The sequence below is a fragment of the Pan troglodytes genome, chromosome 19 (genome assembly GCF_028858775.2).
Source record: "Pan troglodytes isolate AG18354 chromosome 19, NHGRI_mPanTro3-v2.0_pri, whole genome shotgun sequence".
Lineage (NCBI taxonomy): Eukaryota > Metazoa > Chordata > Mammalia > Primates > Hominidae > Pan > Pan troglodytes.
In genome coordinates this window covers 94,645,675-94,660,204 of record NC_072417.2, presented here as the reverse complement: position 1 = coordinate 94,660,204, position 14,530 = coordinate 94,645,675, and the positions used below count along the sequence as shown (strand labels likewise).

Below are 14,530 nucleotides of genomic sequence, written 5' to 3'. Positions count from 1 at the left end.
CCGGAACGTACATCAGACAGTGTCCCCACGTGCACCTGGGGCAGGCCTGCCGTCACCACTTGCTCCGGCCAGCTGTGGTTACTGCCAGAGGGGCCTTGGGCTCCCTGGGCATCCTACAAGCCCCGAGGCACGTTGCGGCCGGGCTCCCTTCAGCGGAGCCCACTGACCCCAGAGCCTCAGCAGCACCTGGCGTCCGGAGATGCCGACACCAGCCCAATGTTTCCGGGTGGCAGAGAAGGAAGTAGAGGAAGCGGGCTCTCCACTAGGTTGTCTTTTTCAGCCGCCACCAGCTTCTGAGAGCGCGAGTCCTTCCCTCTGGGGAGACCTCTTCTCTAATTGTGTTGGACCAGGGAGGTCTCACCAGTTCTTCTGAACTGATTTTCTTTAAGAATCAACATACCTTTCAGAAAAGGATTTTGAGTTCTGGCTCTGAGACCACAGAGGGAATGGCACAGCCCCTTGGCTCTACAGAAGTCCGCCTTACCAGTGCACACAGGCTCTGCCCAACCGGGAGTTAGCGCTTCCCTGGGGAGAGCAGCTTGCGCTGGGCCAGGCCAGGCAGAAACCAGCACCCGCTGCCGTGGCCCCGTGAATGACTGGGGAGGAGTGGGCCCAGTGTGTTCACTAACATAGCAGGGGTGGCAGGAGCCGGGGTGGCGGGAGCCGGGGTGGCAGGAGCCAGGCCACGCAGTGTAGAGTTTTTCAGAGTCACCGAGGCAGCACGTGTGATGCTTAGGATTGGCCGGGGAGCGGGGGAAGGAGGGAGGACTAGGTCACACAGGGAGAGCCTTCGGCAAAAAGATTGCCTGGAGGTCAGCTCACAGGGTGACCCCAATGGGCACCATACCACAGCTAAGGAGAGGCGAAGGCCATTTCTGTCCCCCGTACCCATGCATGGTGCCAGCTGTGATGACTTTGGGGCAAGCCCTTCATGTGCACGGGCCTGCGTCTGCTGCACGGGGCCAGCCTTGCGGGTTGTGCAGGAGCACTCGCTTTGTAGACAACATGGACGGGATGCTCAAGTCTGCCTGGAGGTTCCTGTTCCTCCCCCAGGCAGGTTGGGCAGTGCTCAGCCTCTGCTCCCCTAAGGCTCGTCATGTACCTGCAGCTTCTGGAAGCCGCTGTCCCTCCCGCTCCGTCCTGAATGGCTGGCATAGCTCTGACAGGGTTGGCCCATGACCCCAGCTGGCGTGGAGGGCACGTCAGCCACAGGCTGGATGCCAGGAGTCCTGCCATGCTCTGGCAGCAGCGCATCAGGGCTCAGCCCTCTCCCAGTGGTCGGGAGCTTCGCGGGCAGGTGGGCCCATCTCCCTGGGAGTGGACACCCGTCCTCAGGCAGGGCCGACTGCACGCCTGTCCCGTCCTCGGGGGACTTTGTCATGTCCACTCTCCTCGTGCCTCACCCCGTCCCTGAGCCTCTCTGCCAGGCCAGTTTTATACCCTGGGCAGGGGCGGGGGCCAGCTGTGACTCCCGCCCCTGGGGTCTTTGTCTCCTCAGGTGGTGCTGTGGGTCGGCCTGGGCGTCCTGGTGGTGAGCACTGTCACCACACTGTCTGTGAGTGAGGAGGTCCCCGAGGACTTGGCAGAGGAAGCCCCTGGCGGCCGGCTTGGAGAGGCCGAGGGTTTGATGAAGGTGGAGGCAGCGCGGCTCTCAGGTATGCCCACCCTGGCTCTCTGAGCCTTCTCAGGGCAAGTGCCCACTGGGTGTCTCCTGGATCTGGTCCGAGGATTGTGCTTACCTGCTCAGTGGCCTCTGTCCTGTGTGGGTGCAGCCAGCAGGGTGGGGCCACCAGCCTCCCCTGTGAACATGCTCTGTGCACCATGGCTGGCTGTGGCATGGCTGCCTGTGTGCAGGGAACATGGGACAGGAGTGGCCACCTGTATGCAGGGAACATGGGACAGGAGTGGCCGCTGGCCTGGATGCCTGCCACTCGGTGGGCTAGGGTGGGGTGTACGTTTCTGAGTGTTGCTCACGTGCTGTTATTCATTTGAGGATATAAGTTTCTCCAGTTTTCTCCTGGACAGGGTCGGCGATCAGGCCTCAGTTTGGTTTGGCTGCTTCAGGTTATTTATTATTTGTTCACCAGGACCGTGGGTGGAGTTAGGACCGTGAGCCTGCAGGCCGCTTCGGGAGGGGCCCCGCGGCGCCCTGTAACCTCGACCCTCCGTCTGTGGCAGAGTCCCGGCCGCAGCGCCCCATAACCCTGACGCCTCCGTCTGTGGCACAGCTCGGGGTGCAGAGATGCGTGTTTCCTGAGTGTGGCTTTCCAGGTGCAGCCGCAGCTCCGTGGCCTGGGTGGCTACTGCCTCCCTGACCCTCCCAGGCCTAGAGAGGGAGTGCCACACAAGGCGGCCCTGCAGGCAGCAGACCTCCCCAGGCCCAGCCCTCCCACGAGCTCTGAGTGGCACCAGGCAGGGATGGGCAGGTAGGTGCTGTCCACAATGACCTTCACGCTGGGGTCTTCTGCCCCTGACGACAGCTGGGTTTATGCATCCACACTGCCTGTGTGCCCACCATATCCAACACACCCCTCTGCAGAGGCCCCGGCTCAGTCAGATTCGCTGGGCGTCATCTGCCCACCACCCGAGGAGCCCCAGTGAGCAGTGCCGGCTGTGGCTGGGGGTCTCAGGCGGCTGTGGAGGTGCTGGCCAGTGACTTCCGCCTCCAGGAGGGGCCTCCACTTCTGTAACGGACAGGAGGAGAGGTCCGTTGAAGGGAGCCGCTGGCGTCGGCTGAGCACGTGGGGGCGCCGTCTCAGCCGTGACCCTGGGGCGTGTTGTCATCTCTGTTCTGAGCTCCGCACTCCTGTGCCTGGAAGGCTCCTTCCCAGGATTGTCACCTCATACAAACTGCCCCGAGGGACACCCTCCGAGGGTCTCCCTGGATCCGCTGTGCTCATATTTGCCAAGGATGACTGTTCCTGGATGGCGAAGGTGGGCAGGGGAGCCCTGCCTTCTGGGTTCCGTGCAGCTGGCGGGGCTGTGCTTGGGGACAGTAGGGGTCACCAGAGAAAGAAAATGGGAGTGTTCCGAAGCAGCCAGTGGAGCTGCCTTGCATTGGATTTGGTAATTCGGACTGGAAAAAAGTCCACCTGGAGAGGGAGGTGGGTGTTTTGCTCCCACCTCAGCTGGTGCCCCAGGCTCGGTCCTGCCTGAGCAGGGCCACTTACTGCTGTTCAGGCCTCTGGGCTAGACTGGGCGCTGACATGGGGGCTGTCAGTGGGATTGTGGTAGTCTGGGAGCTAGAGTCCAGTGTGCTGAGACCCTAGCCCTGGGCAGTGAGGGGTGTCGCCCTCATCCAGCAGGCTGCCGGGGAGTGGACTTCTCGGTGCCAGCCAGCAGGAGGCTCCCCGTCCCCTTAGCACTGCGCCGCCTCTGCCTGCGGCCGGTGCAAGCAGCTGTATCCTGTCATGAGGCTTGTGCGGGCCGCGGGCCTCCGGCTCACCTGGTGCCCTCCGAGGCCACATCTGGTTTCTATTTCTTCCATGAGGCTGTAACAAAACACATGGCCCCTCTCAGAACCACATGCTGCTTGTTTTTAGCGTGTCTCCGATTTTCCAGCCCCCGGCTCCCCCGTGATAGATGGGCTGCCTGGCTGAGGCTGAGCTGGGGCCGAGGGTCCTGCACCGATGTGCGCTCCCTGTCAGACGGCTGAGCGGAGTTTTATTGGTCTCTTTGATGCTGCAGAGGCCAAAAATGGTACCTGCTGACTGGGTGAGAGTCCTGCGTGGCCCTGGGCTGTGGCTGTGAATCCCATCCTCATGCAGATGTCGTGTGTCGTGGTTAGACACGCACAGCCGGGGCCCCATGCACGGCCTCACAGGCCTTTGTGAGCATGGCTGAGTCCCTGCAAAGGCTCATGAAGACAGTTACCTTGAAAGCTGGGAGTCGGGCCGTTCGTACCTGCTCTCTCTAGCACCCTGAGGGCTAGGGATGGGTTCGGGTTTTGTGACATCTGTTCCTTTCTTGGAGCTGCAGGTCCCCTGTCCTCCCGGTGCCTGCACGCCCCTCCCTTGCTGCATGGGGCAGCACAGCAGGGCCCGCACCCCTCAGGCACCCTCATCCCCGCTCCCCCAGCGGGGCAGGCACAGCTGCACTTCTGCTCGGTGGGAAAATGAGGCAGGGGCCTGGCTGAGAAGGGACCCAGAATGCAGTGATGTGGGACGGAAGGAGGGTCTGCTGGGTGTCGACGGGTCGTGTGTGTTGGTGCAGGGGCAGAGATGGCCACAGTTGTGTGTGCTCAGGCCCAAGCGGGGACACACAGCCCCCATGCGTGGAGGCAGGTCACGTGGCTCAGCACAGGCCAGAGGCTGCAGGAGGCAGGGCCCTTCGGAATCCGGCCAGGTCCTGCATGGCTGGCAGGGTGATCTCAGACAATGGAATCAGCTCCCTGCCATCTCAGGACAGCAGCAGAAACATGACACAAAATTATAACAGGAGGAGAGGCGCGGGGGACACAGCAAAAGAGCTATCAGAAGCCTTCTCCGGGCCGGTAGAGCAGCTCACACCTGGAATCTCAGCACTGTGGGAGGCCAGGGCAGGAGGATCACCTGAGGTCAGGAGTTTGAGATCAGCCCAGCCAACATGATGAAACCCTGTCTCTACTAAAAATACAGAAATTAGCTGGGTATGGTGGCTGGATGCTGAGGTGGGAGGATCGCTTGAGCCTGGAAGGTTGGGGCTGCAGTGAGCCGAGATGGCACCACTGCACTCCGGCCTGGGTGACAGAGTGGGACCCTGTCTCTTGAAAACTTTCTCAGTAGGGCATGCAGGAGAGCTCCAGCAGGGCGGCGTTGTCCCCACAGTCAGAGGAGAGAAGGGAGAAGCATGTGGCCCTGTTTCTCACGGACCATTCGGTGCTCTGTGGAAGGAACTGGGAGCCTCTCCCGCCTCCCAGGAGACAGCAGTGGTGCCAGCCACGGCGGAGGCAAAAGCAGTGGTGAGGAGGTTCCGCCTGTCGGAGGCTGTACCAGGGTCTGGCTGTGTTGCCAGCCCAGACACCCGGGTACCAGGAGCCAGATAGCCTGGGATTCCCCCTCACATTCGCAAAGATCAGACCATGAGGTCATTGGTCAGCTGTGTGCTCAAGATTGGGCTGTAAAGCCAAGCCCTTCATGAGTAATACTTTCTCATGGCGGCATCAAGGGAAAGTCAGAAATCAGCTCTTAGAAAAGTTGCCTAAAAGCAGGGACTAGCTTTGAAGTCACGTCAGCGGCCATTGTTCTCACCTCTTCCGAGTGTGGCGCCCTGGGATCCCGAGCCTCCTCCTGAACTTGGGGTGGCACTTGAGTGGATGAGGCACTCCGTCTGTGGGATGCCGGGAGTGTGTTTAAAAGTCACTTCATCTGGGGGCCGTCTGATGTGACTGTCTACATCTTTACTGATCACAAGGTGCACAGAGGGAGCCATGGCGGGTCCAAGCCGGCAGCCCGCAGAGCCACCTTGCCGACTCTTGGGGTCCGGACGGCAGCGTCGCTGGCCTCCCCGCCCGTCCGTGCTGGCCTCCGGTCTGGGGTGGACGCCAGCCTTGAATATGGGGTTGGGGATGCCTTAGATGTTGCCCCTTCCCCTCCAGGTCACCACCTCCAAGTCCCCGAGCATGTCTGACTCCAAAGACCGAGCCCTGAGCTGTGGCCTTGGCAGCCTTGGGGCCTCCATGCCCGACTAGACAGCAGGGAGGAGTCTGAGGGATCCGCCTCCGCCGTGGCTGAGTTGTGGCCTCTGTCACTTGTTAGGAAGGTGTGTGTTTTTGTGGGTGCCAGGAGCTGGGAACCTGCGTCAGCACCTGGCAGTGAGGAGCCGCTGGGACAGCATAAACACAGCATTCCTGGCACCACGTGCCAATGATGGTCACGGGTCGTGGTTTCTTGTGACTGGAGATGATCTTTTTTTTTGAGACGGAATCTCGCTCTTGTCACCCAGGCTGGAATGCAGTGGCACGATATTGGCTCACTACAGCCTCCACCTCCCAAGTTCAAGCAATTCTCCCACCTCAGCCTCTGAGTAGCCGAGAATACAGGCGCGGCACCACACCCGGCTAATTTTGTATTTTTGTTGAGACAGGGTTTTGCCAGGATGGTGTTGAACTCCTGACCTCAAGTGATCCTCCTGCCTCGGCCTCTCAAAGTGCTGGGATTACCGGAGTGAGCCATCATGCCTGGCCTGGAGGCGATTTTTGAAGCCAAATGAGGGAGGACGGTTGCCCTGCGGCAACACCCTCTGCTGGGTGTTCCTGGGGGGGTGCGTGGAGCCATCCCTCTTGGCCGTGGCCGCCTCTACTGTGGCTTAGCCGGGTGTATTGCTGGCCTTCTAGGAGAAGAAATTCGGATGCCAGAGATCTCCTCCCTCCCGAGGAGCTCAGTCGTGAGCTGGCGGGGGCACTCCCCATACAGGGCCCCTTTCTGTCTTTGCGCAACCTGTGTTCATGTTGAGAGTGGAAGCGGCTGGCAGCACTCGGACGTTTTTCAGTTGCTGATTTTGAAGTTTTGTGTTAGTTTTACTGCAGCCAAGAGGCACTGCCGGCAAACTGTCCCTGACGCAAAGATGGGCTCCGTTGTGGAAAAGGCTGTGTGCATTGCCCGCGGACAGCTGCAGAGCGCCGGGCCTGAAGGCTGTGAGTGCAGCCCTTGGCTGGTCAGCTGCTGCAGGCGGCGGGGAGCCAGGACGCTCACACAGCCTTCCTGCAGGTGCCCGTGCAATGCAGCAACACTTGCAGAACGCTGAGAGGCGTGGCGTTCCCAGGAGGTTCTCCAAAAGGACCTCTGGGGCAGCTCCCGGCACACTGTGCTCACTTCCCGTCCCGCGGCTCCTGCACCCACACAGAGCTCCCCCTGGAGCCCCAGACTCGTCATTCACGGCCTGAGGAACTGAATTTTGCTCCTGCTGAGAAAATGACTGCTCTGAGGCAACTTGTCCTATGACAACGGAGATTTCCTTTGTTTTGCTATATTTTCCCTTCCCCTCCCCAGCCTCCCTTTCTTCACTTAGTAATCCACTGGACAGGCCCTCTTGATTGACAGTTATGGCTTGTTTCCACATGGGGCCTCTGCCGAAGCCTAATCGTGTGATGGAGACCAGTATGTTTTCACGTGCTCGGGCGGGTGGCCATACGCTTATAGAATTGGTCACTTGGGCCAGGCGCGGTGGCTCACGCATGTAATCCCAGCACTTTGGGAGAATGAGGCGGGTGGATCACTTGAGGTCAGGAGTTTGAGACCAGCCTGGCCAACGTGGTGAAACCCTGTCTCTACTAAAGATACAAAAATCAGCCAGGTATTGTGGCAGGTGCCTGTAATTCCAGCTACAGGAGGCTGAGGCATGAAAATTGCTTGAACCTGGGAGGCAGAGGTTGCAGTGAGCCGAGATTGTGCCACTGCACTCCAGCCTGGGTGACACAGCAGGAGTCCATCTTAAAAAAAAAAAAAAGTTGAATTTGTTACTTTAACTAAACTGTAGAGCCCAGCGTCTGCTTTCTGTTAACTAGTTTATTACCCAGTAGGGTGGTACCTTCCCTCTACAGTTTGTCTAGGACTCTCAACTCCAAACTGACAACAGTGTAACTGTCTGTTTCCCTAGACTAACATATCAGGCTGCTCTTAGAAGGCTGGTAGAAAGCTAAGCTAATTGTCCCCATTTTCTTCTCCTATGGGAGCTGGTGAGGCCCCATCTGCTGCTCTGAACTGGACTCTATGTGAATTCTTCCTCAGACAGCTTCACCTGAGTCCCCCTCGGCTGCAGCGCCTGTCTCAGTGGACATATGGCCTTGCTGGGACAGGGAGGTGGTGATGGCGGCGGTGGTGGTGGTGACGGAGGTGACGACGATGATGGAGGTGATGGCAGTGACGGTGGAGGTGACGGTGATGTAGGTGATGATTATGGAGGTGGTGGCAATGATGCAGCGATGGTGGTGGGGATGGAGATGGTGGTGGTGATGACGATAATGGAGGTGATGGCAATGATGGTAGGCTTGGCAGTGATGGTGGTGATGGTAGTGGTGATGGTGATGATGATGGTGATGGTGGTAGGGATGGAGATGGTGGTGGTGATAGCGGTGATGGTGATGATGGTGACGGTGATGATGGTGATGGTGGTAGGGATGGAGATGATGGTGATGATGGTGATGATGTTGATGGTGGTAGGGATGGAGATGATGGTGATGATAGCGGTGATGGTGGAGGTGACGGTGATGACGGTGATGATGGAGGTGATGGTAATGGAGGGGACTGTGGGAGAGTCGGTCGGTGGGCTCGTGCCGCCATCTGGTGGTAATGACTGAGTATTACATGGAGTCTAGTTCTCCCTGCCCCCAGTTAGGTGTAAATCGCATTTTGACGTATTTTTGTTGTGAATACACATGAAAAATGACAGTTTTCTGTGCTACTTAGCTGCTAATGATCGAACAGGAAAAAAAACTGCTTTGACTCTGCCATTTGGCTGGAAAATATGGTAACAGTCCAGGGAGAGCTGCCCCACTCCTGGAGCTGCCTGGCAGTGCAGTTCCCTGACTGTGCCCTGCTCCCAGCCCAGGATCCGGTCGTGGCCGTGGCTGAGGATGGCCGGGAGAAGCCGAAGCTGCCGAAGGAGAGAGAGGAGCTGGAGCAGGCCCAGATCAAGGGGCCCGTGGATGTGCCTGGACGGGAAGATGGCAAGGAGGCACCGGAGGAGGCACAGCTCGATCGCCCTGGGCAAGGTGCTGGGCACTGGCTGGGGGTGCGGACGGGGAAGGGCGGCCCCGGGTCCTCCTTTGCAGGCTGGACACCCTGCGGCGTGGCTCTCAGGGCTGTGCGTATCTTTTTCCCTTCAGCCCAGCCTAAGTTCTGGTCCTTTTTGTTTTCTCTGTCTTTCAATTCAGATGAATGTCCTGCCCCTCCCAGAGCAACTTGTTTGCAGCTGCCCCTGTTGAACTTTAGCGTCAGCTGTGCTTGGCCAGGCAGCAGGGAGGCCGGCAGGGGAGGTGGTATCTGTTGGCCTGTGTCACACTGTTGGGAGCCAGAACCCAGGGAAGAACCCAGTTCTAATTCCCTGGGAAGGGAAGGAGGGGCCTCAGCCTGACCCCATCTGTCCCCCGTGCCCTTGCAGGGATTGCTGTGCCTGTGGGCGAGGCCCACCGCCATGAGCCTCCTGTTCCTCACGACAAGGTGGTGGTAGATGAAGGCCAAGACCGAGAGGTGCCAGAAGAGAACAAACCTCCATCCAGACACGCGGGTGGAAAGGCTCCAGGGGTCCAGGGACAGATGGCGCCGCCTCTGCCCGACTCAGAAAGAGAGAAACAGGAGCCGGAGCAGGGAGAGGTTGGGAAGAGGCCTGGACAGGCCCAGGCCTTGGAGGAGGCGGGTGATCTTCCTGAAGATCCCCAGAAAGTTCCAGAAGCAGATGGTCAGCCAGCTGTCCAGCCTGCAAAGGAGGACCTGGGGCCAGGAGACAGGGGCCTGCATCCTCGGCCCCAGGCAGTGCTGTCTGAGCAGCAGAACGGCCTGGCGGTGGGTGGAGGGGAAAAGGCCGAGGGGGGACCGCCGCCAGGCAACGCCGCCGGGGACACAGGGCAGCCCGCAGAGGACAGCGACCACGGTGGGTGTCAGCCTGGGCTGGTGTCGGAAGACACTCCCCTCTTGGGCTGGGGAGGCTGGGCAGGGGCAGCAGAATCGATGGTTGCTCCCTCAGTCCCCAGTCTCTCTCCCTGCACCAGATTAGCATGCAAATGGAGCGGGCCCCGGCAGCTGGTGGGGACAGGAAGAGGCTGGTGGCTGACAGCTACTGTAATATCTGTCACACAGTTGTTTGCCAGACCACTAAATGTCAGGTGCCGCGCTGTGCTCGTGTGTCTGGGCGCACACGGGGGGCGGCGCGGGGGGCGCCTGACAGGTAACACGTTGTTAAGTGCCCGTCTAAGAGCTGCTTAGGATGGTTCTTGCATTTTAATTGCGAAGGCAGTTACCATTGGCTCATTGCCACAAGCCTATGAGGTTGTTAAATATTTTTTTATTGCTTCGCTAGTAATCATCAGGTTGAATATAAACTGTGCTGACGGGGGTGTCACTTTAGAAACATCTGCCACTTCCTTTTGTCCCACCCTTGCCTTCTGTCCCCCAAACCCTCCCTTGACTTTCCTACAAAACCTTCTGAGTCTTCACCGTGTGTGCAGGTGGGAAGCCTCCCCTCCCAGCGGAGAAGCCGGCTCCAGGGGCTGGGCTGCCGCCCGAGCCTCGCGAGCAGAGGGACGTGGAGCGAGCAGGTGGAAACCAGGCGGCCAGCCAGCTGGAGGGTAAGGCCTCCGCCCTACAGCCGCCTGCCTCAGGCCCAGGGAGCGGCAGCCCCTTCCCCCAGCCCTGGGGTGATGCCCAGGTCATCCTAGGGAGCCCTGCCAGGCCGCCCTTCTCTTTCCAGCCGCCTGCTGAGCAGACCCCTCGGAGAGCTTTCTGCTCCCTTCCCATCAGCAGCTTGCTTTCTGGGAACCTTTTATCTCTCTTACTCCCCGTTAAACACCTGCGGCAGCGTCACATGGCTTGTGATTACCGTTTTATCTCCCTTACTCCCCTTTAAAACACCTGCGGCATTGTCACTTGGCTTGTGATTACCATTCCGTCTTTAAAGCAGGTTTGTTAACAGTTTTAACACTCGGAGTATTTAAAGCCAGCCAGGTGTGGGCGTGCCTGCACCCAGATGTGGAGGTTTATTTTAAGGCTGTGCCCCAAGGGGACCCGGTTTGGGGGTGGCTGTGCCCGCCCTGGTCCTAGCAGAGCCCTGGCCCAGAGCACTGCTCCCACACCCTCGGGCCTCGGAGCTCGGCTGTGTTCATCTACAGGGATCTGTCACCTGTCCCTCCAGGAAAGCTCCTTGTGCCTTTGCTCTCCTGAGAATAAAACTTGCTCTGAATCCTCCTCCAAACTTCTCGCCCCTTGGGTCCCAGCTGTTGGCTTTTTGCGACCCCTGCTTGTGGCCTCACGCAGTTGGGTAGCAGCAGCCCCGTCTGTGAGCCTGCTGGGGACAGGCTTCTGTGCCATGTCCTCTCCCAGGCTAGGGGTCCACCCGCCCTCTGAGGGTGTGTGGCTGAGCCCTCGCTCACCAAAAGTCACGTGCATTTGGTGGCAGTGTCCAAGCCTTCTCTCAGGATGGTCAACCCTGCCCCATGCGGGGTCCACGTGTGCCTCAGCATTGAGAGGGTCTGTTCCAGGGATCTGTGTGGGGGTCGCAGGGCACAGCCGCTCCGGCCTCCTGTGCCAAGCCCCTGGGAGCAGGTGTGGGAGCTCCGGGCCAGCCCTGGCACGGGCACCTCCCAGGATGTTCGTAAGACACACGCTTCCTGCCCGCGCATCTTGCCCTGTGGCCTCAGGACAGCCGGTCCGAGGGAGGGCAGGTGCAGCAGCCACGTCCCAGTCGCTGCGGGCTGGCTTCTCCAGGTGCAGCTCGCCCTCCTTGCACCTGCAGCACGGAAGGCAGAGCCGAAAGGCACCCCCTGGGCTCCCGGAGCTCTGAGCCGCTTCAGAAGTTCGGGCATGTGGGGTTTTGTCTCTGGTTTTAGTCTGGCCATGTTTGTTGGTTCCAATTCCTATGCTCTGTTACCTGAACCTGTTTGATTCTTTTGATTTTCTTCTTTCTGAAAAAGACTTTTCACGGTTTCCTATTCTGCCTTTCTTCCGTATGCCTCTCAACGGGACGAGCAGCTGAAATTAAAAAGATAGTAGCAGGTACGAACCCAAAGGAGTGTGCCGAAGTCAAGAGCCTGTCTGGCGGGCCACAGACCTGAGCGCAGCCCCTCGGTGGCACACCTGCTCCAGGGACAGCCCTGCATGGGGACACATGTCAGGCCCCAGACCTGCGCACGCACCCAGGCTCAGCCATAGCCCCTCAGGCGGGGTCCTGATGCCCACTCTGCTCCCTTGTGTTATAAATGCCGTGGTCCTTCTCAGCCCTGCTGTGGCCTTGCCTGTCATCAGAGGGCAGCTGGTCTCTGCAAGCGTCTAAGCGCAGGCTGCTTAGGGCACCAGCCAAGGGGGGGCGCTGCCTGCACTGCTGCCTCATGGGCCACCTTGACAGATCTGCATGGGTCTCAACAGGTGGGTGGCTTCATGCCTTCTGCAGCCCAGTCCCCGTGGTCTTGGTGGGCTCTGGCTGTAGGAACAGCCTGTCTCCTCCACGGTGCTTCACATGTGTCCCACATGGCTTCTGGCTGGACGTGGCATGGCTCCTTCCTCCCTCCCCCTCTTTTTTCCTCCTCTTCCTCTTCTCTCCTCCCTCCTCCCTCCTTCTCCCTCCTTTTCTCTCCTCCCTCCTCTTGCCTCCCTCCTTCTCCCTCCTCTTTCCTCCTTCCTTCTCCCTCTTCCCTCCTTCCTTCTCCCTCCCTCCTTCTCCCTCCTCTTCCCTCCCTCCTTCCTTCTCCCTCCCTCCTTCTCCCTCCTCTTCCCTCCCTCCTTCCTTCTCCCTCCCTCCTTCTCCCTCCCTCCTTCTCCCTCCTCCCTCCCTCCTTCTCCCTCCTCCTTCCTCCCTCCTTCTCCCTCCTCCCTCCCTCCTCCTCCCTCCTTCTCCCTCCTCTTCCCTCCTCTTCCCTCCCTCCTTCTCCCTCCTCCTCCCTCCTCCTCCCTCCCTCCTTCTCCCTCCCTCATTCTCCCTCCTCTTCCCTCCCTCATTCTCCCTCCTCTTCCCTCCCTCCTTCTCCCTCCCTCCTTCTCCCTCCTCTTCCCTCCCTCCTTCTCCCTCCCTCCTTCTCCCTCCTCTTCCCTCCCTCCTTCTCCCTCCTTCCTTCTCCCTCCCTCCTTCTCCCTCTTCTTCCCTCCCTCCTTCTCCCTCCTTCCTTCTCCCTCCCTCCTTCTCCCTCCTCTTCCCTCCCTCCTTCTCCCTCCTTCCTTCTCCCTCCCTCCTTCTCCCTCTTCTTCCCTCCCTCCTTCTCCCTCCTTCTCCCTCCTTCTCCCTCCTCCTCCCTCCCTCCTTCTCCCTCCTTCCTTCTCCCTCCTCCTCCCTCTTCTTCCCTCCTTCCTCCCTCCTCTTCCCTCCCTCCTTCTCCCTCCTTCTCCCTCCTCCTCCCTCCTCCTCCCTCCCTCCTTCTCCCTCCTCTTCCCTCCCTCCTTCTCCCTCCTCCTCCCTCCCTCCTCCCTCCCTCCTTCTCCCTCCTCTTCCCTCCCTCCTTCTCCCTCCTTCTCCCTCCTCCTCCCTCCCTCCTTCTCCCTCCTCTTCCCTCCCTCCTTCTCCCTCCTCCTCCCTCCTCCTCCCTCCCTCCTCCTCCCTCCTTCTCCCTCCTCTTCCCTCCCTCCTTCTCCCTCCCTCCTCCCTCCCTCCTTCTCCCTCCTCTTCCCTCCCTCCTTCTCCCTCCTTCTCCCTCCCTCCCTCTCCTCCCTCCTCCCTCTCCCTCCTCCTCCTCCCTCCTCCTCCCTCCTCCTCCCTCCCTCCTCCTCCCTCCCTCCTTCTCCCTCCTCCTCCCTCCCTCCTTCTCCCTCCTCTTCCCTCCCTCCTTCTCCCTCCTCTTCCCTCCTCTTCCCTCCCTCCTTCTCCCTCCCTCCTCCCTCCCTCCTCCTCCCTCCTTCTCCCTCCTCCTCCCTCCCTCCTCCTCCCTCCTTCTCCCTCCTCTTCCCTCCCTCCTTCTCCCTCCCTCCTTCTCCCTCCTCTTCCCTCCCTCCTTCTCCCTCCTTCCTTCTCCCTCCCTCCTTCTCCCTCCTTCTCCCTCCTCCTCCCTCCCTCCTTCTCCCTCCTTCCTTCTCCCTCCCTCCTCCTCCCTCTTCTTCCCTCCTTCCTCCCTCCTCTTCCCTCCCTCCTTCTCCCTCCTTCTCCCTCCTCCTCCCTCCCTCCTTCTCCCTCCTCCTCCCTCCCTCCTCCTCCCTCCTCCTCCCTCCTCCTCCCTCCCTCCTTCTCCCTCCTCTTCCCTCCCTCCTTCTCCCTCCTCCTCCCTCCCTCCTCCTCCCTCCCTCCTTCTCCCTCCTCTTCCCTCCCTCCTTCTCCCTCCTCTTCCCTCCCTCCTTCTCCCTCCTTCTCCCTCCTCCTCCCTCCCTCCTTCTCCCTCCTCCTCCCTCCCTCCTCCCTCCTTCTCCCTCCTCTTCCCTCCCTCCTTCTCCCTCCTCTTCCCTCCCTCCTTCTCCCTCCTTCTCCCTCCTCCTCCCTCCCTCCTTCTCCCTCCTCCTCCCTCCCTCCTCCTCCCTCCTTCTCCCTCCTCTTCCCTCCCTCCTTCTCCCTCCCTCCTTCTCCCTCCCTCCTCCCTCCCTCCTTCTCCCTCCCTCCTTCTCCCTCCCTCCTCCCTCCCTCCTTCTCCCTCCTCCTCCCTCCTCCCTCCTTCTCCCTCCTCTTCCCTCCCTCCTTCTCCCTCCCTCCTTCTCCCTCCTCTTCCCTCCCTCCTCCTCCCTCCTCCTCCCTCCTTCTCCCTCCTTCTCCCTCCTCTTCCCTCCCTCCTTCTCCCTCCCTCCTTCTCCCTCCTCTTCCCTCCCTCCTCCTCCCTCCTCCTCCCTCCTTCTCCCTCCTCTTCCCTCCCTCCTTCTCCCTCCCTCCTTCTCCCTCCCTCCTTCTCCCTCCCTCCTTCTCCCTCCCTCCTTCTCCCTCCTCTTCCCTCCCT

At 60.2% G+C, this 14,530-nt stretch overlaps 1 protein-coding gene across 25 annotated transcripts in view; it reads left to right on the top strand.

Moving 5' to 3' along the window:
* Positions 1 to 14,530, top strand: part of SLC38A10 (solute carrier family 38 member 10) — a 52,900-nt gene that overhangs the window by 33,793 nt on the left and 4,577 nt on the right. For 10 of the 25 annotated variants that reach the window (XM_063800022.1, XM_016933159.3, XM_016933161.4 and 7 more), the window contains 5 exons: positions 1,499 to 1,655; positions 8,522 to 8,689; positions 9,079 to 9,567; positions 10,142 to 10,261; positions 11,661 to 11,684. In XM_063800022.1, the coding sequence (XP_063656092.1) occupies positions 1,499 to 1,655; positions 8,522 to 8,689; positions 9,079 to 9,567; positions 10,142 to 10,261; positions 11,661 to 11,684 (958 nt within the window). The remainder of the gene's footprint in view (positions 1 to 1,498; positions 1,656 to 8,521; positions 8,690 to 9,078; positions 9,568 to 10,141; positions 10,262 to 11,660; positions 11,685 to 14,530) is intronic. The other 15 variants (XM_016933156.3, XM_063800024.1, XM_063800019.1 and 12 more) reach the window with 2 other exon arrangements.